The sequence below is a fragment of the Neolamprologus brichardi genome, chromosome 3 (genome assembly GCF_056152115.1).
Source record: "Neolamprologus brichardi isolate AB-2024 chromosome 3, ASM5615211v1, whole genome shotgun sequence".
Classification (NCBI taxonomy): Eukaryota; Metazoa; Chordata; class Actinopteri; order Cichliformes; family Cichlidae; genus Neolamprologus; species Neolamprologus brichardi.
This window is the reverse complement of record NC_142106.1, coordinates 36,065,944-36,089,880: the sequence shown is the minus strand read 5'-3', so window position 1 is coordinate 36,089,880 and position 23,937 is coordinate 36,065,944. Positions and strand designations below refer to the sequence as shown.

General features: G+C 40.3%; 2 protein-coding genes across 2 annotated transcripts; both read right to left on the bottom strand.

Moving 5' to 3' along the window:
- Nucleotides 1-2,052: 2,052 nt before the first annotated feature.
- LOC102781619 (carboxypeptidase Z-like) lies at nucleotides 2,053-11,301 on the bottom strand. The gene is made up of 11 exons (XM_006807716.3): nucleotides 11,085-11,301; nucleotides 10,596-10,625; nucleotides 9,753-10,127; nucleotides 7,013-7,240; nucleotides 6,702-6,928; nucleotides 6,277-6,441; nucleotides 5,971-6,129; nucleotides 4,745-4,880; nucleotides 4,446-4,585; nucleotides 4,223-4,322; nucleotides 2,053-3,324 (listed from the first exon to the last, which is right to left on the bottom strand). Exons 1-11 carry the CDS (start codon nucleotides 11,299-11,301, stop codon nucleotides 2,966-2,968), a joined length of 2,136 nt encoding a protein of 711 aa, XP_006807779.3. The 3' UTR covers nucleotides 2,053-2,965.
- A 4,797-nt stretch (nucleotides 11,302-16,098) lies between these two features.
- gpr78b (G protein-coupled receptor 78b) lies at nucleotides 16,099-23,330 on the bottom strand. Its single transcript, XM_006807715.3, has 3 exons — nucleotides 22,362-23,330; nucleotides 22,152-22,265; nucleotides 16,099-19,144 (listed from the first exon to the last, which is right to left on the bottom strand). Exons 1-3 carry the CDS (start codon nucleotides 23,030-23,032, stop codon nucleotides 18,907-18,909), a joined length of 1,023 nt encoding a protein of 340 aa, XP_006807778.1. The 5' UTR covers nucleotides 23,033-23,330; the 3' UTR covers nucleotides 16,099-18,906.
- Nucleotides 23,331-23,937: the final 607 nt, after the last annotated feature.

Here is a 23,937-nt window from a genome sequence, read left to right as displayed (position 1 = left end):
TGCCAGAGGATGTTAGGATTTCTGTAGTTACATGGTCTGCGACTGGCGGCTGAGTCGCTGTGGTTCCTAAATGCTTCCACTTTGTAATAATACCACTAAGAATATCTAAGTGGACAGTAATTTTATAAACTGACTCATTGCAATAGTGATATCCTGTTACCAACCACCAAACCTGAATTCAGTGGGTTCATTAGAACGACTCATTCTTTCGCAAAAGGCAGACTGCATGACTAGATGCTTGATTTTATATACCTGTGGGCCTGAAAACACCTGAATTCAAAGAATTAAGAGGTGTGGCCTAATGCCTTGCTGTATACAAGGTCAGTCTATAAATACTAGAGTGAAAAAAGTCACATAATGGACATATCCCTTAGATTCATCAATGGATGATGGATTATTGGATAAACAGTTGGATTTTGTATGCCACACTGTCAGTTATTGCACTTAAAATGTCACACAATGTCAAATTTCAGTTGAGACCTTTTAAACCTTACCTGCAGTGTTCACCTGTAGAGCTACTTTATCTCAGTCAAGCTTGAACTTTCACTCTTGACCTTGTCAACCTAAAATCCACTTATTATCTTCTGCAGCTTTCGGTCTAATGCAACAAGTGATGACAGTTAAGTGATTGTAAAGGTCACATGATAACACTCTTAACCATCTTCGCCACAACTGAACAACTGACGGCCAAAAGATTGTAATTAAAGCTGCTGAAACAGTGAGTGAACCTTGTTATGACAAGTTTGCAGCTTCATTAGCTCCTCAGATTTATGGTATGTTAGTGTAGCAGCTTCATATATGTTTACTTGACAAAACAAAGGCCACCATTGTGAATGAGCAAAATAATGTGACTGAAGAAGTCAGACATTAAAGAAAGACTCATCCACATTCAGGAGATGAATAAAAAAGAATAAGAAAGGGAGAAAGGAATAAGTTATTTAGTCCTGGTCTAGGAGACACCACCCCATCCCCCTACTTCCACCCCAAACCCTGAGTAGGAAACGTTATCAATGCTTGCAGCTTAAAGCCCACTACTTTGATATACAGTATGTGACCATGAATATGGTGGTATAGATGCTGCTGCAGGTACCATTGCAATATCACTGTAAACAATACCGTTAGAGGTACTGCAGTGCCAGTGCGGTACATAATGAAATCCAGTATTTGTAACATCCTGCACGGACCTGCAGGCATCCTGATGCCCTCTGACAGTGTGCTGAAAGCCCTGCACACAGGGTTATGTGATCCTGGGAGAGTGTGGAGTATTTTCCTATTCTCCTGTAGATGGAGGTCTCTGTTGTTTGGCTGACCAAGTTTGGTGCCAAATCATGTGTTTGTGTTTTATAAATCCCCTGAGAAGCCCGGTGTTTTTTTCACTGACTTGTCATGGGTCAAGTAGTTCTCTAAGCAGACTTTTCACTATGATTTTATAATACTATTCCTCGACCTTTATCTGGGGGTAATTTGCTTTTCCCATGCTTCTTTCATGACCTTTCATAATAAAAATTCTTAAGAGCTGTTTTGTTTATAGGATTTGGGACTTCACTGGACCCCAGGGCTGCCAATGCAAATGCATGCCTTACTCTGGTTGGGATACTTTTCATTATCGGGATCTAGTGTCCATTTGGTGCTTTTCTCTGTGAAATTCTGTTGTTGTGGATGTTTTGTTTTTTCTTTAGCTGTAACAAATTTGCCTTCTTAGCACTTCTTGCTTAGTCCTCCATTGTTGTTTGTAGACAAGTCTACGTAATGCACTTTATTGTCTGCCACTATTTATGGACTCCAAAAGAAATGAGGTCTAATTTGACCCAACGCTCGTCCTCCAAGGAAGGTCGACATGCAATACACCCTATACACTGACAGAAGTTTCAGCTGATTACCCCGGGCTTGGTTGTAAATAAACTATACAAGAGGTCAGGATCCCTCCAAGAAGTTTGGTTTATTTTCTGTGGGAAAAGTGGAGAATATAACTTCATCAAGTGTCTAACAATTATTCAGCAATGGTGGAACGACATACACATTATTGCAGGACAGCATGTCTACACGTGGAGGGGTTTTAGGTTAAGAATGCATTTTAGGAGTAATACAGTAATAATATAATTATAAAATATTATATTTCATAATTGACCTGCTCAGTGTACCTGAACTGTGATCGGTCAGTTATACTGATGCTTTCATGTTCATATTTGTTTGATGTTCTGTTGGTGTGTTTTTAATTGCCTCTTGGGGAATAAATAAAGTGTTTTTTGAATTTGAATCATGACTCATGAAATCTAAATAGCATAAAAAAATGATAAAAGTTGAAAACTACTATTCTGCGCTGTATATGAGATCACTTTCAGAATCCTGGACACATGAGAGTTGTGTATAGTGAGTAAATTGTTGTTTTATAGTCAATGTAAAACCTTTAACTTCTTTTTATCGCTTAAATAACAGATTATATCACAAACCAAGTTCTTCCTTACGCTCACTAATGAGAGAAATGAATGCAAAACTATTTATTCTCAATGACATGTCTATTTACGCCAATTTCACAAATTGCACACTGTGTTGAGGAGAAACCACCGTTTGGAGCAACTTCAGCCAGATGTTGGTTTAGCTTGCCCCCTAGTGGCCATCAGAAATCTTGTGTTTGGTAATTGTAAGTAGTCAGGGGTCAGGTCTAAATACGCCAATAATTCATGAAAAATATCAACAGTTCAGGTGGAATAGTGCTATAAAACTGCAGGTCAAATCTTTTAACGTGTTTTTTATTCAATTGTGGCCATTAACTAAAGTTATGTTACTGTCCAGGCAAAAGCTTGTAAGGCGTTTACATTATAATTCAGGTTTGGGCTTCGGGCCAGACACAGCACATAAAGGCAAAATTGTGAAGCGGGAGTAGCATCAGTAAAAAGTAACACTTCCATGTTTTTCTGCATAATGTAGAAAGACAGACTCATTTCTTGCTTCTCTTGTTAAAGCTCTAATATTGCTTCAGCAGCCAGGTGGGGGAAGGTACTCCAGGCAAAGCAAAGTAATTCCACCACCAGGGCTTCTCTGCTCTCTCCTCTTGGTTCTGGCTCAAATCAGCCATCTGGGTGTAGCGCTGGTACTGGTTGTAAGGGTCAAACTTGTCGTAGGTGCCCATGGATGAGATGGCGTTGTCCTCTTCCTGCGCGTCAGAGTCCACAGGCGCTTTCGGCAACACAAAGTCCACCCGGCCTGCAGTCTTCATGCGAGAGGGCAGCTGGATTTTCTTGGTGGCTCTGGTGTAGCCTTGCACAGAGGCGGAGACTATGTGGATGCCAGGAGTGAGGAGGCGCCAGTAGTCTCCATTTTCAGCTGGGGCAGAGAGAGAAAGGCTGAGTGTTTGGGCTTATAATTGACATGAATACATAGTACATGAGTACGAATATATTTGTAGAGAAATATTCATTTTACACATCAAGATGTGTTTACACAACTTGCAGAAACCCTGTAATACAAACTGTGGGAGTAGGTGTTTGTAGAACTGCAATGACCTTAATAACTTTAGTTGAAGTAAGATATGTATTTGGTTTCCAGGTACTTCCACTTTGAGAGCCTAGATAGGATTTTTAATACAGACACCAGTGCCGATATTTGGCAATATGAAAAAAAACCCCATATATATCAGATATTTTTTACCTTTCTCAACACAAGAAATAAACTAAAATAAACAGATTACTCAGATAATATGACAAAAAAGTTGAGATTTGTCAATTATTTTCAAAGTTTTGAGCTGCTGTTAGTGGCTACTTGATGCTGCATCTTGTTTTACTGTCACGACAAGGTGTTTACATATGATGCTTCTCAGATTCTCACTTGGTTATTGAATTTGTGGCCAAACACATCTTACCCTAAGGGAAGTTGTAAAGTGCCTTACTGTGCAACAGTAACACTCATAACATGGTTCAAGGGTGCTTGGAAGGTTGTGATCAGAATAAACAATGTTATTGAGCTTTGTTATGAGCTTAATATAGGTTTTATGAAAAACCTGACACAGGAAGTTGTACTTATACTGGACAACTACCTCAAAATGCCTTTTTTGCCTTTATAGCTCATATCTTTTTAATATTTAAGATGCTACATGTCTGAATTGCTGAATAAAAATCACGTTGGCCATATAGAGCTTAAAAATTGACTAAGAGACAAAACTAATGTCATAACTAAATGAACTTTTGTAAAGGCGTATGTTTTGTTAGCAGGTGATAGTTATTACCTGTTGTAATGTCGTGCTGTATCCCTCTGACAGATATCCTGGCACCTTTTATAGCATTTCCCTCTTCATCTTTTACAATCCCTTTGATGCCACGATGGGCCTGAGGACCAACACCCAAGAAAGTTGTTTACAAATAGATCATTTGAGATTCAGTATGCTATTGCTAACATGTGCTGAACTGCCAGGCCAACAAAAATCAGGATATGTGCTAAAAGAGTCTTACTGCTTCCATAAATGAGAGCAAAGATTCTTGGTTTTCATGCCAGGCAAAGGCCAGGTCCTCTTCAGGGGGAAATCTATCACATCCCACATTCACAGTCACCTCAAAGCAGTTGGTGTGGAGATAGTTGAAGTCTTGCATTCCTGACCACAAAAAAACAAAAATCCAAAAAACACACTCACAGGTTCATAACTGGTCTTACAGCACCCTCTAGCAGACTCAGCAGACAACAGCACTTTCCTTCCTGACTCAGAAATCTATTTTACTTCTCTGGATTTGTGTTTTTTTCCCCCCCAACTCACCGCCTGCCAAGCTGGACCACTGAGCTCCATTAACGATCCCTTTCTGGCTGTGAGTACGAGACGATCCACAGCGTGCGTTTTCATTGGACATGGTTTCATGGGCATTTGCATAAGTTGCTGCGATAAATTTGAAAACCTGCAAAATGTAAAACTGGTTAATTGTTTCTCCCTTTGTTCAGATGAAAAAATAACCACTAATTTAAACCACATGTTCACAGGGTTTTACCGGGGCAACAAACATAAATAAAAAATCAGAGTCTGCTGATCTTAATAATGTTTTGTCCTATTTTTTTGCCATCTGTTTTCTGTTGTTAGTGATGACTCATTGCTTCCTACCTTGCCTCAAAGAGCAGTAAACAGGCATGTCACTGCATTAAGTGTTTTATGGGAGCACAAATGGGATACAAATAATATTCAATATTACACCTTACTTACCAGTCCCGTTACAGTTGTAGTAGCTGTAGTCTACACCATCATCAGTCCTTCACTTTATAGCCTTTAACTCATTAAAACATGACTGATATATTGCATAAAGTAAGAATATAAGGGTGTAGAAGGTTTTCAGAACTGACCAGTGACTGTATGAAAAAGCATAGAGCAGTGTGCACTCCTGGAGGATGCACACTCGGTCACAAAGGATGCACTGTTGTATCTTTTGTGTTTATATTTATCATACAGTCATGTCAGGTATCATTTAATTAACACTGCTTTAAAAAGGCTTTCTCCTTTTTTTAAAAATCCCCGTTGCCCCAGCTCCTCGCTCCACAGGACTCCTCACCTCTTTTATTTGCTTGTGAGTTGGGAGGCCTAGGATGCAATGAGAGGAGTCAAGGATGCCCAATTTTGCATGAGAAAGAGGGGCATATATACACTGAAAACTTTCACCTGTTCTTATAATGGAAGAACTGTAATACGTTTAAGAGACACGCTCTTCATCTTGTAGTTTATGCTTGTTTAGCATTGGTTGACCCACCATTTACCTGGTAGATGTTAAGAGATTAAAAAGTCAAATCAAACAACCAGAGTGTCTGTGGTTACAGTCAACAGTCTATTCTTTTTCCAGCTTCCTCTAAACATATACTACATGTTCATACCCGTACTGATGACAGTAATAATTGAGGTCCTTTATATTTCCTGGTTTTTAGGATTTGTTTAGGTTTCACTTTGTTTTTGATTATTACAAACTATTCTTTAACTCTATAAGTTTCCCAAAGAACCCTTTTTACCTTATCATCTGGGGTTGGGCAGAACATTTCACCTCCCAGTGGGTGTTTGGACAGATCATAAGGGTAAGACACCACCAAGTCTCCACCATGGAAGTTAGCGGAGAGCACAAACGGGATGGAGCGGACCCACTTCATGACAGCGTAGGTCTCCGGTGCAACCTGGATTTCAGCATTAACACTTCTTATTGGTCTAACTGATTAAGTCAGTTTATTGTAAAGAGGCAAAGTTTGTAACAGCACAGCTCGTTATTTCATAAAGTATGTGCAGTGTCATTCACTATATATGGATAAGGATTTATACTGTACCTTACCAAACCAGTAATAGTCTGGGATTAGGATGTGGTCGGTGCGGTAGCCCTTTTGTCTGCGTCTGCTGTAAACAATGGACGTCAGGTCGGGGAAGTTTCTGTTCAGGTCGATGTTCTGGGCGTTATTTCGGCCGATGTTCCAAGAATCATATCTTTGATCCTCCTGAGGATTAAGTATTATTGCCTTATTAATAATATGTGTTTTAGATAGTAGTAGTATGAGTCATACAGAAATTGCCAATCAGCTATAACAGACTACAATATATTCTGTAAGGTGAGCGTTTGGCTTTGTGCTCATGGGCATCAATTTAAAGAGCTGATGTTCTGCTGCACTGTGCAGGGAATCATGCATTACTAATTACTTAACTATTGACTCAAACTGCACATCAATATATTTACTGCTTGTAACTGTAAATAGCTCACCTGCTCAAAATCGTAGTTATTGTCACTGACTCCGGAAACAGCCATCTCATACCCATCAGGGTTCATGGAGGGCAGAATGTGGATGCGGGTGGTGTTGATTAGAGTCTGAATCCGCTCGTTGCCGAGCAAATACTCTGAGCACAAGTGCTGAGCCAAGTAGATGAGTAGTTGGCGGCCAAGGACTTCATTTCCGTGCATGTTCCCAATATACTTTACCTCCGGCTCAACTGTAGAGAGCCACGTTTAAGTTTTACCTACATTTGTAAGAGAAAAGAAAGCAGACCTTATGAAGACTGAGGAGCCTGACTTACGTAGTTCATGCTCTCCGGGATTGTTAGAGAACTCGATCACAAGCAGCTCTCTGCCCTCCATACTGCGGCCTATGCTGTAGGTCCGGGCTATGCCGGAGCACTGCTCCTCGGTCTTCTTTAAGACACTGATCAGGTCAGTGTTGGAATGATAGGTGAACTGCAAAGTGTCAGGAGAGTCCGCAGTGAGTAGAATATCCAGGCCATCAGCAGCTTCTTCTTCCTCCTGCCCTGTAGAGACAAACATAGTTACTGGAAATCTGCAAGCTGCTCTGCAAGCTGCTTTGCAACCCTTCACCACTCCAGCTCATCTTTTCAATCAATGCCAGTTCTGTTGCTCATCCCACAACCAGCTTTTCATGTATGCACACAGAGTAAGGTCCCAAAACAGACACACTATATTATCACAGTGGGTTTTAACACCCTCTTTTTGGGGGCTGTTAGGTGAAGCTGGTTTAACAATGACTTGTTCTATCTCACCTACCTCAAATGGAAGTACGATCCTTATTTGTGTAAGGTTTTCCAGGGTATAAATATTGCAGTTTGCAACAGAAATCTAAAGGAGAAAAAGTTGAAGCACTTCAAATCTATAATTAGTTAGAAGTGTTTATTTCAACCGCCACCCTGCCCCTCCCCCCAAAGTCTGTACAAGTCTGCCCTGATTTTAGGATTCACACTTATTTCTGACACCAGCTGAGACCAGACCTAGAAAGGCTGTAAAACCTTTCACTACTGGTTTAAAAAACATGATTTATGCAGTGTAAAACTGTATTATACAAAAACTTTAACATCTATGACTGCAACACAGAGCTGCTGGCTACATTATCAGTTACAGATGGTTTATGTAAACACTTCCTGCGTGTCATATTGCGGAGAAATCATCCCAAATGGTACATGCACCCACACCTCTGAGGCCCTTTCTTTTTCCCTAATATGTCTTTGCATAGATACAATTTAAAGGGTGGAAATCACAGAGTAGCACAAGACAATCATATAACAAAAAATCATAGTACAAAGACAAACAACCCAAGACAAACTGCAGGTTTTATAAATATATTGATAATTGATACTACTGTATTGCTAATTTATCTCAATAGAAAGTGGAAGATTATCATTAGAAAACTTTGTCTAACCGCGATACATAGTGTATGCTTGGCCAATATGGAAATTTTACATTTTAAGACTGATGCAGATATTTAGTGATTTCAAAAACCCAAACAGATTTCCATCATGTTTGTTATCTGTAGTTATTTAGGGAATCCTTGTTGACAATGTAGTCTTCTTTCATTCTTTCATTCAATCTGAAGAAGATGCACCTCTGTGTATAAATAGTATGACCTCCATTGTGTTTGAGCCTCTGATGAAGGTCGGCAAAATAAATTAGTAGAGTTGAGGTTTGCGAATTATTTCGCTTAAGTTTTGTGCTAGCACTACCAAATGCCTCTGCTTGGATCAGCTTGTTGTTGCATTTGAGTGCCCTCTGGTGGATACATTATGTAACATCATGTTGTGGTTGATTGTTTCTCTCGTTTCCACTTTTTCAAAATTTTTATTTATCGGCCTTTATAAATACTGATATGAGCCAATATCGGTCCCTAGTATACCGCACCCGAATTATGTTTTTACATTTATGTAATGATTCTAAATGAGAAGATTTAATATTATCCGGATTTTTGAAATGACACATGAGGAAATCAACCAATCACATTGCACCACAAACACTGACTCCGTCTGCCTACAAACATTAAGTTTTATTGTGCTGCGTGATAGAAGTAAAGTTAGCTTCACTGCTGCAAAATAAAGGAGTAAGACGATGTCAGGCAGCGGACCAAAGAACTGAGAGGCCCGTGAGGGGAGTCCAAACTTAAGAATGTATTGCAGTATCTGCTACAGCTTGTAGTGTCGTTGTTTTATTATTTAAGATGATATAGTTATGTTTATAATGGTGCATTCAGGAGAACACTGTTAACGCAGGCCTTTAGTCGCCCTCGTGAATGTTACTGTCCTAATATGATACACAGTGAAAGAAGAACAGCTGGAGGTCTTATACTGATATCAGTCTAACCTGCTACCAGACTGTGCTTCATGAAAGTTTTGGAACAATTTAAAAAGCACTACCTGCATACACTTCATAAAATGTACACATTATACTGTCTATAAATGTTGAAATGACACAACTTAACTACTCAAATTGGTTCCATGTGTCTGTGCAGAAGTTGCTGCTGTTCACAGGCTCATCTGGTTCACACATGGAGCTGCAAAGAGTGGTAGCACAATACATATTTGGGTCTGTTATTGTTTTTGTGTTTTATTTTTTACTATAAAGACTTTTCAGCTATTTGGGTAAGATATGATTTAGCAATGTGTGCCTTTCTGTGGTTCACTGTGGGTTGTTTATAAAGCCACTGCCAATAAAAACACCAGAATATAACCACAGGATCAAGCATTAGTGACAGTTTATAGGGGAAGTAAGGCGTTCCAGTTAGGCTATATCTTAAAGTGAGCCACATAAGCATGTCTGCAAACCAGATGCCTTCAGAAAATGTGTTTAGGAGAAGGAGTGCACTGCTGAAATTTTCATGCCTGCTTTTTATTTTAGTTGCTCTTTTTTTCAGGTGGAAAAAAGAAGCTAATGTCAGTATTTAAAACATTTACACGGATGTCATCAGCCACAGCCAAGACTAAGGCCAATTCAGGTCAACAAAGGTCAACATAATGACAGTATGCTGTGATTATATCTCACCTCTGAGGCCCTCCAGGGGGTCATAACATCCCTCTTGGTCACTGACAAAGAAGCGATCGCAGTCAAGGAAGTAGGGCCAGGCCATCTGTATCTTGTCAAACGTGCGACTGCATCTTCTGCGCACGGCTTCACACGTGCTGCGGCACGGCTTCAGCACCTTCTCCTTCTCACAACGTGGGGCCAACACTGAGCAGCCCAGCATGCGAATCTCTGGGTTACAATCTCCGCCCAGCAGAGATTCAGCCACGCTGATGAGGAGGTACTCAGCGCCAGCTTCAGCATCCTCACGAGTCTTGTGACCGAGGATGTTTGGGAACATGGTTTGAGCGTAGGGCATGTCATCGCAGTAGGACAGCATTAGATCTGTGCATTTGGCTGAGTAGAAAAATTCCACAATGAAGACAGATCAGGGATCAGCTTAGAAAGTAACAGGTCAAGACGTGTATCTCCATCTGTTGCAGCACTTAATCATGAGCTTCACTGTGCCGTCCTCAATCATCTAGTCCTAAATATTTCTATTATCTCTGGAAATTAGAATTTGAATATTTCATGCTGCCATCGATCATCTAAAAATACTCAATGATTTTATGGCTTTGGGGACAGATTCCACTAAAACTACACCCACTATCATTTATAATCTCCTCCTGTTTGTTGTGAAAAACAGTCCTGTTGCAGTCACTTGGCATATTAAGGGGGGGAAAAGGGGGGCTTTGAGGATTGATTTTGTCCAGTGTTAGAGGCACAAAAGACTGATTGGTTAGAAATTAGAAAGTGTACAGAAAAGCAAGATAGCAAACAGCACATGCATGACACTTTTCTTGCTTTAAGCCCATGGGTACTTACGTTTTTCTTCTATTATTGGCTTGCACTGTCCTGCAAGACATACCAGCATGCCATTAGCTGACACTTGGTAGACACTAGATGGCAGGGTGGTTTTTGTAAATGCTACAGTGTGGCCTACAGAACACTGTGCTTGCTTCAACAACTCTCTATAAAGCCAGTCAGTGTACAAAGAATCATTAAGTCCCTCGAGGATCACATTTTCCACGACTATAAATCGTATTCATTAAACTTGCTTCCATCTAAAACATTAACACCATCTGTCAGACTTTAGATCTGTCACCATCTAATTCAGCTCACTCATCCTGTAGCTTTAGGTTTTTTAAAAGTTACATACAAGAATTTTTCACAAGTCTAATTGAACAAAAATGAGCTTCTGAATCAAGAATAGTCCACAGCCTGCACGTGACGTCCTGTCCAGTTTTTGCGCAGCAGGTCCAGATGCGCACATCAGCATAAAGTTTGTTATCGCAAAAAGTGCAGAAAGTTTACCTCGAAACTTCGGGTCGCATCGCGGAGGAGCACAAGACGCAAAAACCAACAACTGCAGCAGGATCAGCAGCATGATGCGCACTTTCCGACACTTATGTTCCGTCTCGATGTGGCACCTCACACACTGAGCCAGAGGGCGTGAGTGTGCGCGTTGGAGTGTCCCAAGTCTGCAAAACTTTCCTCCGAGCAACTCTGTGAGCGACTTTATTACAAGCATTACGGTTTCCTATCGAGTTACAGAGGAAATGGCTCTGAGGTAAAACGGGGATAAGTGCATGAAAGGATGGGCACATTTTCGCTCACATTTTGCTGCGTCTTCGTTTTTCAGTACGGCTGGTGGCTGTTTCACGGGCCTGCTGCAGGGTTTAACTCGAAACTCAAAACTGGCTCTGCGTATTTAGACTAATAACCTCACATTTTCACTTCCCATGAATCCTCATTCTGAAGAATAATAATTTATAGTTTGTGTCGGTGCTTCTTCTTGCTTTAAACTGGCTGTAAAATTATAATATCATATTAAATATCAGTGTGAGCTTGCTTGTAGTCATGAAGCCACAGATTATCATTTAATTCTGTATCCCCCTTCCTATGGAAAGCTTTGTGCTACATTTAAACACACTATTCTAGTTTTATTTGTCTCTTCTAAACACTTAAAGCGGTCTAATCCACAAAAATCCCCCCAAACCAGTCACGTGCCCACAGAGAAAAGGAGTACAAGCACCTAATGCTGCTTTCAGTGTGTGAGCAAGTCACAGTCAGAACTTACATATAATAATAATAATAATAATAATAATAATAATAATAATAATAACGTATGTTGCAAGTACTTAGTACCAGAGTTGCTAGTTTTAGTGAAGTCTTTATGTGACTTGTGTTTTTATTTTTCCTGTATTGGTCAATTTGTGTATTGAAAGTTTATAAAGGTTTCTCAGCCTTTGTTTTTTGCCTCTCTCTTGCTGCTACTGCCCATCTGCCCATCTGCTTCAAGGTTCAACATGTGCATTCAGAGATGCTCTTCTCCTGGTTACCAGAGTTATTGTTGCATTCCTGTGAGCTCAATGCAGTCTGGCTATTCTCCTCTGACCTCTGACATCAACAAGGCATTTTAATCCAGAGAACTGCTGCTTATTGGATATTTTCTCTTTTTCAGAACAGTCTCTGTAAACCCCAGAGATGGATGTGTGTGAAAATCCAGCAAATACTTAGAGTACTTGATATCTTTTGATCTATTCTTGCCTTCTCTCTTTGGTGTCAGTTTTGCTTTTCTTTGTTAAAATTGCCTCCATTAGTATTTAATGTTTGCACTAATAGGACAACATGTCATTTTTAATTAAGCTTTTTAAGACTTTTTAAGAATATTTGTAAGCCTGAGTCCAGCTCACAAGGTTGGAGCAACAACCAGTTGGCTGTGATTAAATAAACCTAGCAACCAAGAAACATTTACAATTTAAAATCCTCAAACTTGTTGCCATGATAGTGCAAAACCTGAGACTTAGTTTGCTTCCAGTCAATCAAAGTGGATGCGTAGCAGCTTTTACGGTGATGTTCAGAAGGCTAAATCACATAAAATACTGCAGAAATCTTAATCATTATTAGACAAAAAAATATTATTAATAGTAAATACCATTTTGAAGGTGATCTGTTTTTCTTATTGAGCCAGTATTAGAGTCCTTTCTTCTTCAAGCTGGGCAGAGTTGAATTTGCATAACCGGAAGCCTGGGTATTCATCATGCAGGCAGGTGGAGGATGGTGTGGAGGTAAAGTAAAAATACTACTACATCCTTCAGCTAAACCAGGAATATTGATTAGATCCTTAACACGTTCATGTATTATGCAAATTACTACATACCCCAGAAATTGAATGGAAAAAGAGCCTCGTGGGAGACGTGACCCTCAACGGAAAACACGCACAAACTTGTAAATTGCGATTTTGATCAAGTGTCTCTGTGGGAAACTGCTGGAGAAAAAAAAGGGGTGGATCTGTAGCAACAGACAAGTGTTTTAAAGTGTTTAGAACAGCTTTTAATGAACAAACTATATATATGTGTGTGTATATAGACATATCTATACACACATATATATATATATATATATGTATACATATGTACATACAAATATATGTGCGTGCTCACTCCCAATGAAAATCTGAGCATCTTCAGCACAGCCTTCTGTCAGTGCCACTGCCTCCAAACCATACATCACAGCAGGTCTCACTACCATCTGTTATCCTTCTCTCACAAATCACCCCTGACACTCATCCCCACCCACTCCACCCTGCCTGCACTCTTATCTTCACCTCTCTTGCGCAGTGTGGATGGTTTACAAGAACTCATCCACCTTCACTACCTCTGCTCCCTGCAGCTTCACTGTTACACCTGTGTCCCTCTTATTCCCGCACATATATTCTGTCTTTCGTTCCTCTTCTCTTCAGAGCATACCTCCACCTCTCCAGGCTCTCCTCCACCTGTTCCCCACTCTCCCTACACACCACAAAGTCTTCTGCAAACGTCATAGCCCACAGAGACTCCTGCCTGACCTTTGCGAACAAGAAGATGTTCACAGCCGATGTAGTCCCACTCCCACATTGAACCCATCTATCACTCCTGCTGCATGCCTCAACCCTGTCTCACTGTCCTCATACATGTCATGCACCACCTTCATACATGTCTCTGCCGCTCCTGACTTTCTCATGCAGCACCACAGTTCCTGTCGTGGCACCCTCTCCTATGACCTTCTCCATCAACACTCTATAATAATAGTAAACAAGCTGCTTATATGGAAATCAGACTCTTCTAATTCAGCTTATCTTGGATTTTGTTCTTCCTTATTTTAATTACAAGCTTATCATTTTGTCTACTTTATCACCATATGTAGGTGGACTGAAGTGTGGAAGGAGGTTAAGATATTTACCACTGATGCAGACAATGCTGCTATCTTTAAATCCTCCTCAGGCTGCTCTAGAGTGTGAGGGGAGTCATGTATTAATAGCCATGTAGAAAGCAGATTTTCAAGAGAGGCCCGACAGTCTGCAAACCCGCTCAGTTGATTCCGTACTTTTAAACTCGAGCAGCTGTGACACATATTGTGCCATGCATACATTTTCCATTTGAGCAGTTTTAATTACCAGTTTCTCTTTTATCAGGTTCTGGTGATTGGGGTTAATTAAGAGGTGCAAAAATAGCCGAGCTCTGGCTTCTGCACAAGCCTGAGCTGCTTTAAGCGTTAACTGCCTGTGAATTCAGAGGTGCCGGTAGTTGAGCGAGCCACCAAAAATGGGGATTTCTAATTTTAATGTTGCCAGTAATTACTGCTGGTCTGTTTCCACTTATCAGATTAAAAGAGATTCATTACTGAGTTTGAATATATCAATTGACAAAGATGAACTCCTCTCTTTAATTATACTTGCCGATATTGCAAGAGAAGTTCTCCATGTGACACCAGAGTCATTTTTTATGTTGCATGCTATCTGCGCCACAATCAGGGCTGTGAGGCAGAAACAGGTGCGACCCGGAAAGCTTTTTATTATTCAGAGAATAACTTCCCCGTGTAAGCCTTTTCAAATGCATCTGTTTCATCTTTATTTATTTAAGACTGTAAAATCTGAAATTAATGAGTCCAAATTTAAATAAAAGACATGCTATTTGTCTTTCAGTGTGCCGGCCTGTCGTGTCAATGGGCTGAATTCAATTTAAAAACTGACAAATCAAATCTGGAGATGAAATATGATGTAATTAAAGGACATTTGTGTACGTTCAGCAACGATGCAGTGAAAACATTCATATTCATATTTTATAATTGACAGCTTTTTATTATTGCACATATTCCACTAATAGCTAATCACACTGCCAAAGAACAGCAAGTGGCTCACAGGAGGAAAAAATACATGTGAGTAAAATACATCCAAATAACCAGATTTTTATTTTAGTAATAATAATAACTGTTATTATAATAAAGCAGCTATTCTGGTTCTTGTGTGGAACAGCTGGAAAAAGAATCACATATTTAAATCTGGCACAAACACAGAGCAGTGTGTTTTAAAGCACTTTGAAAACACTCCTATGCTACATCACGTTGCTCCCCATTTATCTAGACAAAAAGTTGTTCCTGTACAGTGCAAAATATGTAATATCATTATGTAAATATCCATAGAAACGACTTCTCCAGTCAGCTGGCAAAACAAAACACAATTATACAAAGGCGTTTCAGTTAAAAGTGGGCGTTCAGGTACATTCAGTTAAAAACTCTAACTTAAAAGTATAAATCTGGTAATTTGCCATATTTTTTCTTACTGTCAACAAATCCACAAAATGAAAAAAAAATAAAAGGTGTTCTCCCCCCTCTTATTAACTCTCCAAGCTAAAATGGCATTCTAAAATTATGGACTGATCAAAGGAACATTCCTCTATTTCTTGGGATATGCCCACACAACCTAGCTTTATCCGGTCGTTAAGTGATGACGTGACGAATCCTACTTCCGGGCCTAAAGTAGTCTGCGTTTAATATGGCTTTTGTGTTGTTAACATGTTTAATGTTTTGTATTTTCTTCTATTTAATCTCAAAAAGATCCTAAAACAGTCAGTGATCACTGTTGACCTCCCTCGGCTTTTATTACCGCTAATCATTTATTTAAGCTCAGTTTTTAAAACCTTAGGATGTAACTACAGCCCAGCCCATGCAGCAGTATATGAATGACTAACCTCGTATTGTGGATGGATTATCTCAGTTGTTCTCCTGGCTGAAGTTTGGTCCTTTCACAGCATCCTGCCATGCGATTACATTTGTTTCTGACCACCGAGAACACTCACGTTAACTTTTATCGAGTGGAAAAAAAGTTAGCTTGTTTATATTATGCTAGCATAGCTGTGTTGCTAGCGGTCACGTAGCACATCATTATATACCAGCTAGCCAAACTTCAGTAACCCTACAAACGTCACTGCTGTTTAGTTTTCTGTCTTCATTTATGTTGGAAGTGATAACACAGCTGTACGTTTTAATTTGTTTCCAAAACCCCGCAGTCAGGACATGCTATATTGTATTTAGATAGAAGCTAGCAAGCTAACTTCTTGCTAACTTCTAACTCCGTTAAATGTCATAAATTCCGTTTTCATGGATGCCTGGATGTTAAACTCAATTGTTACACCTGGTGGAGCAGAACGCTGATCATTTTATTAAAGATGAAAGACTTTAGACAGTTTTTCAACTCTCAGTAATGCCATAGTGATCGTTTGATATATGGACCTGCAGCGGAGTTTAGGCCCAGACACAGCTAGTGACGTCAGACTTGACGACCGGATTCAACCTGCAGACTGGTGCATATTTAATTAGATAATGACTCAAATGCATACTAACATAAAATTTGGGAAAACCAAGAAAGCCAAGTATTCAGTGATGGATGCTTTGTGGTCAAGTAGTTTTTTATCTTCTTTCTGCCGTCTACAAGTGTGTCCTGACAGCTGCAATATTGTGAAAAGGTTCATTTATTTTCAATTTAATTGAAATATTCATTGCATTCATTGTATTCATTGCATGCAATGTGAAATATTTCTGACAAATTTTTTTCTGTAACTTTGATGATAGGTCATGAAAATCAGAAATCCGGTATCTTGTTATCTTATGATTTCATTCTCAGTTTGAGTAAATTACTATTCACACGTCACAAATACTGTATTTCTCTGAGTCTATTTAAGGCCTCGCAACCACGATCAACAGGAAGTCTGCTGACTTGATGACTGTCCAGATGTCGATAACCAACACCCTCCACAAACAGTGTAAACCACCAACAGTCTCAACTGAAAAGACTGGCTGTTTTCACTGAGAGCTGAATTGAAGCATATTAATGGACAGTTGACTTGAAGGGAAACGTGTGGTAGGAAAAGTGCATGAGCAGCAGGAATAATTGTAGCCTTGAGAGGACTGCCAAAAAGTCGATTCAAGAAACTGTGAGAACTTCACAAGAAGTGGACTGAGGCTGGTGACTTGGCATCAAGGGCCACCGCGTGCAAATGTCAGCTGGTCGTGGCCAGAAGGTTAGTGATTTGATCCCTGGCTGCTCTGGTCTGTGTGCAAGTGTGAAAGTATCCTTGGGCAAAATACTGAACCCCAAGTTGCTCTCCAATGTATCCATCAGAGTGTAAATGTTACACAGAAAGCACTTAGGTGTAGAAAAAAAGCGCTTGTATGAATGGGTGTGAATGGTTGAATTAGGCATGTTAGATCAGAGAGCTTTGAGTGTTCAAGTCGAGTAGAATAGTGCTGTATAAGAACCAGTCCATTACCATTTACCACTTTGATTCCTAACATCAAGCCACTTCTGAACCAGAGATGTCAGAAGTATCTTACCTGGGAAAGAAATCTCCCAAAAGTTATATGTTTTTATGTGTTATTTGAAAGTCTCGGTCCTAGTGCATAGAGGAGAGTGGAGTGGAGTGTTTAAAGTCCAATGTGAAACTTCTGCAGTCCTTGATGAACTGGGTTGCTTTTATGAAGTCCAAAGTAAAAGGACCATCTACCAGGAGGTTTCAGAGCGCCTCATGCTTTCATCTGCTGGCGAGCCTTATGGAGATCCTGATTTCTTTTTCCTGCACCTGCCTCAGCAGAGCCACAGATCACCTCTACATACTTTTAAAAAGTTGGGCATCTCTCCATCATAAATAATTCTATGATTGACGTTAGTAAATGTTGTACTGGATGTGTGATTTTCATAAGCTATAAAACATAATTAGAAAAACTAAAACAAACAAAGCCTTGGTATATTTCATTGTACGTGTGATGAATACAAAATATAACTTTCAATTATTTTTTAAAAATAAAGCTTTTAAAGTCTGACCTGTGTATTAATGGAAATAGTCTAAACATGTACATTAATTGCTGTCTATACTTGAATAATTCAAAGAACAGGGATGCTTGGGAAGTTGGAAAATACTGAGAAACCGACCAACTAATTGATTTTGGTGACAGTAACAAAGAATAAAGCCTCTCACCAGACTCATCCTTTAAGATTAGGGTGTAAATGTCAAATGCCTTTGGCTCCTTTAGGTATAGCATCTCTGAGAGAATTAGACAAAGTGCATCAATATTAAGTGACTGACATGACACTGCAAAGTAGTCTAACACAGTCAATACAGAACATGGCAATAATGTGCAGCAGCTGAGCCTCCACATTTAAGTCTGCATCCATTCACTGACAGGACATTATACAGAAGCAGGAGCAACAAAAGTCTTTCCCTCTTTGCCCGTCGTCGCTCGGCTGCTTATCGACCACCAGCCTCCGTGTGTGCGATGTTAAGTGGGGCAAGAACAGGTTTGAAATGATTCTAAAGTTGTTGGAGTAGAGGAAGGCCACCTTTTACATGTCGCTCAGAGTGAAGAAGGGACCTCATCTCCAGCTGTGCGTCCCCTCAGTTTTAGATGAGCCAATGACTTATTCAGTGAAATAGACTGGCTGTGTGGTTTCTGGAGAATGCTGTTCCTGATGAATCACAGATCCCTTGTTTGCCGTCACTCCCCAACGTCTCCACCCTATCATTCGTCTAACCCATCTCTTCTTTATCTTTTTGCCCATTCATCCTCCCCCACATCGCCACCTTTTCATTCCTGTCCGCCCACTGTCTTCCTTATGTTTTTTTTTTGCTCTCTTCTTCACCTTCCACCCACTTCCTTGTCCCATCTTTCGACTCTCTTTTCTCTTTCAAACAATAACCTGTCCTCTCTTTCTCTCTCCTGTTCTTTTTTTCTCTCCACCCACCTTTTTTTTCTGCAAGAGGCAACCTTTATTTTTGGCCTGCACTGTAGCGTGTGCATATGTCACGTCCTGCATTTGCCATTAACTGATCCTCTGGAGACAGTAGTCGTTCTCCGTGTCTAAAGAGCTGTTATGGCCAGACGAAGGGTAAAGGTCACGTCGGAGTAGCCTGTTGACGACAGTGACCAGGACTTTCTTGTACTGCTGACGTAGGAGAGAGTAGGCAAAGGGGTCAGACGCAGCTTTGCTATATGTCAGGCACTTACTGATGATTCCCCAGTGGCGGTTGACGTCCACGAACGGGAGAAGCTCAGCCAACCTGAAGGGGCGTCAGGAGAAACATGACTAAACAGAGTGCATTTTAGTGAAGGTGCCGCTCAGAGATTTGTCCTGATGTTATGTCAGATGATTAGATAAGACTGACCATAAAACCTTTAACACATTAGGTACTCTATAATGATCATAAGTGGCTTGGAAATGCAATTGTGTGCTCTTTTTCTTTTTCTTTTGCAAAGGTAGGTGTAACGTGGTGAAAATTTTTTTATAACTCTAACCTTTCAAAAGAAGGAGATCTTTTATCATTTTTTCACCTCGGATTTTTATGTTCAAACCACTCGTGTTATTAATGATCAAAAGGAACTGTGTGGCAGATTTTTAAATGCCTAAATGAAAAACAAACCAAACAAAGAACTCCATTTCGACCAAAGTTGGGAGGCTGTGTGAAACGTTAACAAAAACTAATAATCAAAAGCTATTTTTAACTAAAAAAAAACAGCACACAGACAAAATATTAGCTGATGAAACTGATCATTTTTCTTGTTTTATTTCAATTAAATCTGACTTTTTTTTTTAAATCACAGATGCTGTGTCCTCTGGATTAAAGAAGAGCTGCTGTGGTCCCTGGGTTTGGCCCTGTTTTCAGTTTCCTTAGTAAAAGTATTTGGATTTGAATTTTCCCTGTAAAATCCCATTCAGTTTTTTTATTATTGTATTTTTTGTTCCTGTTTTTGGTTGGAGCTTTTGCTATTTCTTTCTTTTTTCTTTGAAACATGTCTCCTGCATCTGAACTTTACTCCCTCCCTCTGGTTGTCTTGATTGTTTTCACCTGTTTCATTTCATCCAGCTGTTTCCACTTCCCTGTTTACCCCATGTGTATAAATAGCCCTCTCCTTCCACTGAGCCTCAGTTTATGTATATTTGTGTCTTTAAGTCTCAGAACTATGACAGGATCATTGCTTTCTGTTATCAGAGCACACTTCAAAAGCTGTTGTCTCTGACAGTGTGAAGGTGCATTAGTGCACACTACATGAGTACTATGCACATTTATGATGACCCATTAATGCTGAATAATGTATGCAGGTTTTGAAGTGACATATGCCACACAGACAATGTCCTTTTCAGGGAAAGTGTAACCTATTATAACACCAAGACAACACCAATGTGTGTAATCTAACAGTATGACTCTGCAGTAAGGGGGTCCTGATGATAGATTGGCTACCCTGCAGACCAACCACCCTTTATTTTTATGATTAAAGTAAAAAAAAAAAAAAAAAGCCAAAATGTTAATGTTACTATAAATTTTGACAGAAGCAAGTTTCCTAAGTAAAGAAAGAAAACGTCAGTAGGCTTATTTACTGTGGCGTATTTGTCATACTATACCAAGAATAACCTCCCAATTGCCCCAGTTGTTAAGCTGTCCTCCTACTGAATGCATTTTTATATTTTAGATAAGGTACTTTCTAATAACCTAAAATTAGCTTTTTTGGCTGAAGAGGCCAGTAAACAAAAGCAAAATATAGACACCCAAAAAAGGCCATGAAGACTCTCATCGTGTTTAAGGAATTGTGAGGTTTAACTCTCACAGGGGAGACTTGATCAAGGATACTCTGCTGAGCAGGTGAAAAAATACATTTGAAAACTACAGCATGTAGAAGAAACTCTGAAGCAGCACAGGGACAGACGTGTCCCTGTCTCACCAGTTAACGTTTTTTTAAACATATTGATCCCATCAAATTAAAAATGAACAGATAGATTTCAAAACATGGTCTCATTTGACACATTTTTTTTTTTTTAAAAGGGTTTAGATAGTTGTCTAAGGAGCTTAAAAAAGAGGATGCCTGGACTTTAAGTTTTTGACGATGTTTCACGTCTCGTCTAAGAATCTTCTTCAGTTAAACAAGTCCCATCACCTCCTTTTCAAGCTCCTTAGAGACTACTATGACCCGGATTACTGAGAACCTACACAGATATTTAGATAGTTTCCAAATAATTATGTTAGTTACTCAATTAAATGCTAAAGAATTTTCAGTGCCACGTTAACATCAAATCAAATCAAAACATTAAAAATTTTTAAAGGCATTACATATGACCATAGATATTGTGTAGATTTTATGAAGGCGCTTCAAATTATCCAATAAAGAAGTTTTTTCTTTTGTTTTCTCTGTCCAGTGGAGATTACATTTTCTTATTTATTTATTTATTTACTTACTTACTATATTAGCAGTTAAAGTATTTGAAACACAGCGTAGTGTTTCGCCTTTTTCAACTTAAACCACACAGCTGAGCGCCTCTCCACATTTCTAACACAGTCTCCTGTATTCTTCTGGTCAGGGGGGATGTGGAACAGTGAAATCAAACAGGACCATCCAAATATCACAGAGGCAAAGACTACTTTACAAGTACAAAAGATAAAATATGCGTATGAATTATCATAATTGGATGCTTAGGTGCCAACTGTCACACTAGACACTTCCTGTGGGCAGCCACGGTCAATGGGGGGTTACTCCACCTCAAACGCTGCTCTTTGCTAATTTGTCCTCCTTCTTCCCTTCCATATATGAGCACACCACAGATGTCAAATTGATGGATCATCAGCACCGCATCGGGGCGATTTGTGGCCCACTAAAGCATTTCCACGCTTCTCTGGGAGCCTCTTTGGTTGTTTGAACTGTATCTATTGTCCTAGACTCTAATGCGTGTCTTTCACTGGAAGTAGCCTGCCATGTTTATGTACAGCGCAGCACAGGTGGCTAATGAGACACATCACAGTTTAAGGAAATGATCATTGAAATTATGAGCGGTGTGCTGTCAGCTTGGAATAAACTGTTTGCTTGTATCTGATCTGACATTGTGAGTTTGCATTAGCATGTGAAGAAAACAGGTCTGCAAAGCTGATCAGTGTGGATGCAGATCTCAACATGCTGGCTAAATGTATTTTTTACTTAGTCAAATGCCGTCAAAGATGTATTATTTTACAAATGTGTGGGATCAGTTATTTCTTAAGCAGTTGTTTTGCAGTAAGTTGAATTATGTATGAGTTGACTCACCTTGTGATTACATAAGGAGCAAAGCAGATGATAAATGAGCCGATAAAGATGCTGATCTTCTTCGTGGCTCTCTGCTTTCTCCTCTTTTGCTCTGCTAAGCATCTTTGTTTCACGCTGAAAACAGCAAAGAACATTTAGACTTTTTTGCCACAAGGCCACTGTCAAAACAGACCGGGAGAAATCATGCTCACAATACACGAGGTGAACTACCTTGGGTGAATATCGACCAGCAGGAACAGAGTCTGCATGGTGATAATGTCAATCCTCTTGCAGTGAAACCTAGCGACCTTCAACACCTTCAAATAGGTGAAACACAAGATGAGCAGGGACAGAATGAAACTGGTGGCGTGGAAAACGATAGTGAAGATTGTAAACTTAATCCTGTCGCTGCCTTCCTCGCTCGGCTGCAAGGTGCAGGACGCGTAAACGTCGCTGTAGTCGACCCAGGAGAAGAGCAGCGCCGTCAGGGAGAAGGTAAAGGAGTGCAGCCAGGAGTAGCACACCATGATCAGTGCGTCCTTGTAGCGCATTTTGGTGGAGTAACTGAGCGGGAAGACGACCGCTATCCACCGATCTATGCTGAGAGCCGCCATGCTCAGCATGGTGTTTGCGGTGAGAAAAGTCTCCAGAAAGCTCACCGTGTGGCAAACGCAATCTCCAAAGGGCTGCTGCTTTCTGATAATCCCCACCAGAGTGGCCGGCATGTTCAAAACAGTGATGAGTATGTTGCAGAAAGACAAGTTCATGGTGAAAACACCGGGCACCTGTCGGCGTATCTCGGTGCTGTGGACGAAACATAGCAGCACCAACAAGTTGGACAACAGCGAGACGATCGCGACCACGACGATGAACAAAGCGAAAATGATTTCAGCAAAGTCCATGTCTCACTCCAGAAAGTCCACTCGCACGTTACCTGCGCCTGTTGTTGCAAACGAGAACTTCAAATCCACCATGGTCGCTCATCTCTCCGGCGGCTCCACGCACTCGTTTCACTTAGATCCTCGTGCGTCCGCGCGCCGCCGCCGCCGTACTTTCCAAATTCCTCGAGCGCTATCCAGCGTGCTGAACCCAGCAGTCACCATCTCTCTCTCCCCCTCTCGCTCTATAAGCTCACCGACCGCTTCCCACTTACATCCGACAGGTGCGCGTGTGGCGCTCTGCGATGCGCGGGGGTCACGTCTTTCAGCAGCCACGACAGTTTGAACAACACGCGAACGGAACAGCCATCAGGCAGAGAGCGATCTGTGGGGCACCGAGAAAAGCAAGTGTGATGAATGACTGAACAAAAACCTGTTCACAGAAAAAATGAACCCATGCTTCACCTTGTTTCCTACATGTTTTGTCGATGCCTCGTTCGGCTCACCTTGAGCAAACTTGAGCACAAACACAAGTCGTCACGCTTCAGTTATTCACCGTCGAGTTTCGCACTGATCGCCCTTTGCTCCCAATCAGCGTGGATGTGGAGGCAAAGGGCGCAGATAAACTCCGGCATGTGTTTCTGAATAATGGGAAAGGGCTCAGCAGTCATCAAATGGCACAAGGTGCACACGCCCCCCTTTCGCTCATATGAATTATTTATTACTCGCGTAGATTTGGCGTGTCATATTTTCTGTAGATGCAAAAATAAACAAATAGTTTGAAGGAAGGACTGTTAGAATGTCACTTTTTAACGGGATTTCGCCTAAAATTTGACTTAAATATACGAAGATACATTTATTTGCCACGAATTGCTGCAGTAGCAGTAAAATATCTTTTTCTTTACACAATTTTATCTTGAATCGATTTT

Excerpts from the sequence above, each read along its gene's own strand:
- LOC102781619 (XM_006807716.3), bottom strand. The coding sequence starts at position 11,301 with ATGCTTGTAATAAAGTCGCTCACAGAGTTGCTCGGAGGAAAGTTTTGC. Across the intron at positions 6,442-6,701 it reads ATAACTACGATTTTGAGCAG|GAGGATCAAAGATATGATTC; the intron begins GTGAGCTATTTA and ends CTTAATCCTCAG. Across the intron at positions 6,130-6,276 it reads ACTATTACTGGTTTGGTAAG|GTTGCACCGGAGACCTACGC; the intron begins GTACAGTATAAA and ends GCTGAAATCCAG.
- gpr78b (XM_006807715.3), bottom strand. The coding sequence starts at position 23,032 with ATGGACTTTGCTGAAATCATTTTCGCTTTGTTCATCGTCGTGGTCGCG. Across the intron at positions 22,266-22,361 it reads CTGGTCGATATTCACCCAAG|CGTGAAACAAAGATGCTTAG; the intron begins GTAGTTCACCTC and ends TGCTGTTTTCAG. Across the intron at positions 19,145-22,151 it reads GCTCCTTATGTAATCACAAG|GTTGGCTGAGCTTCTCCCGT; the intron begins GTGAGTCAACTC and ends ACGCCCCTTCAG.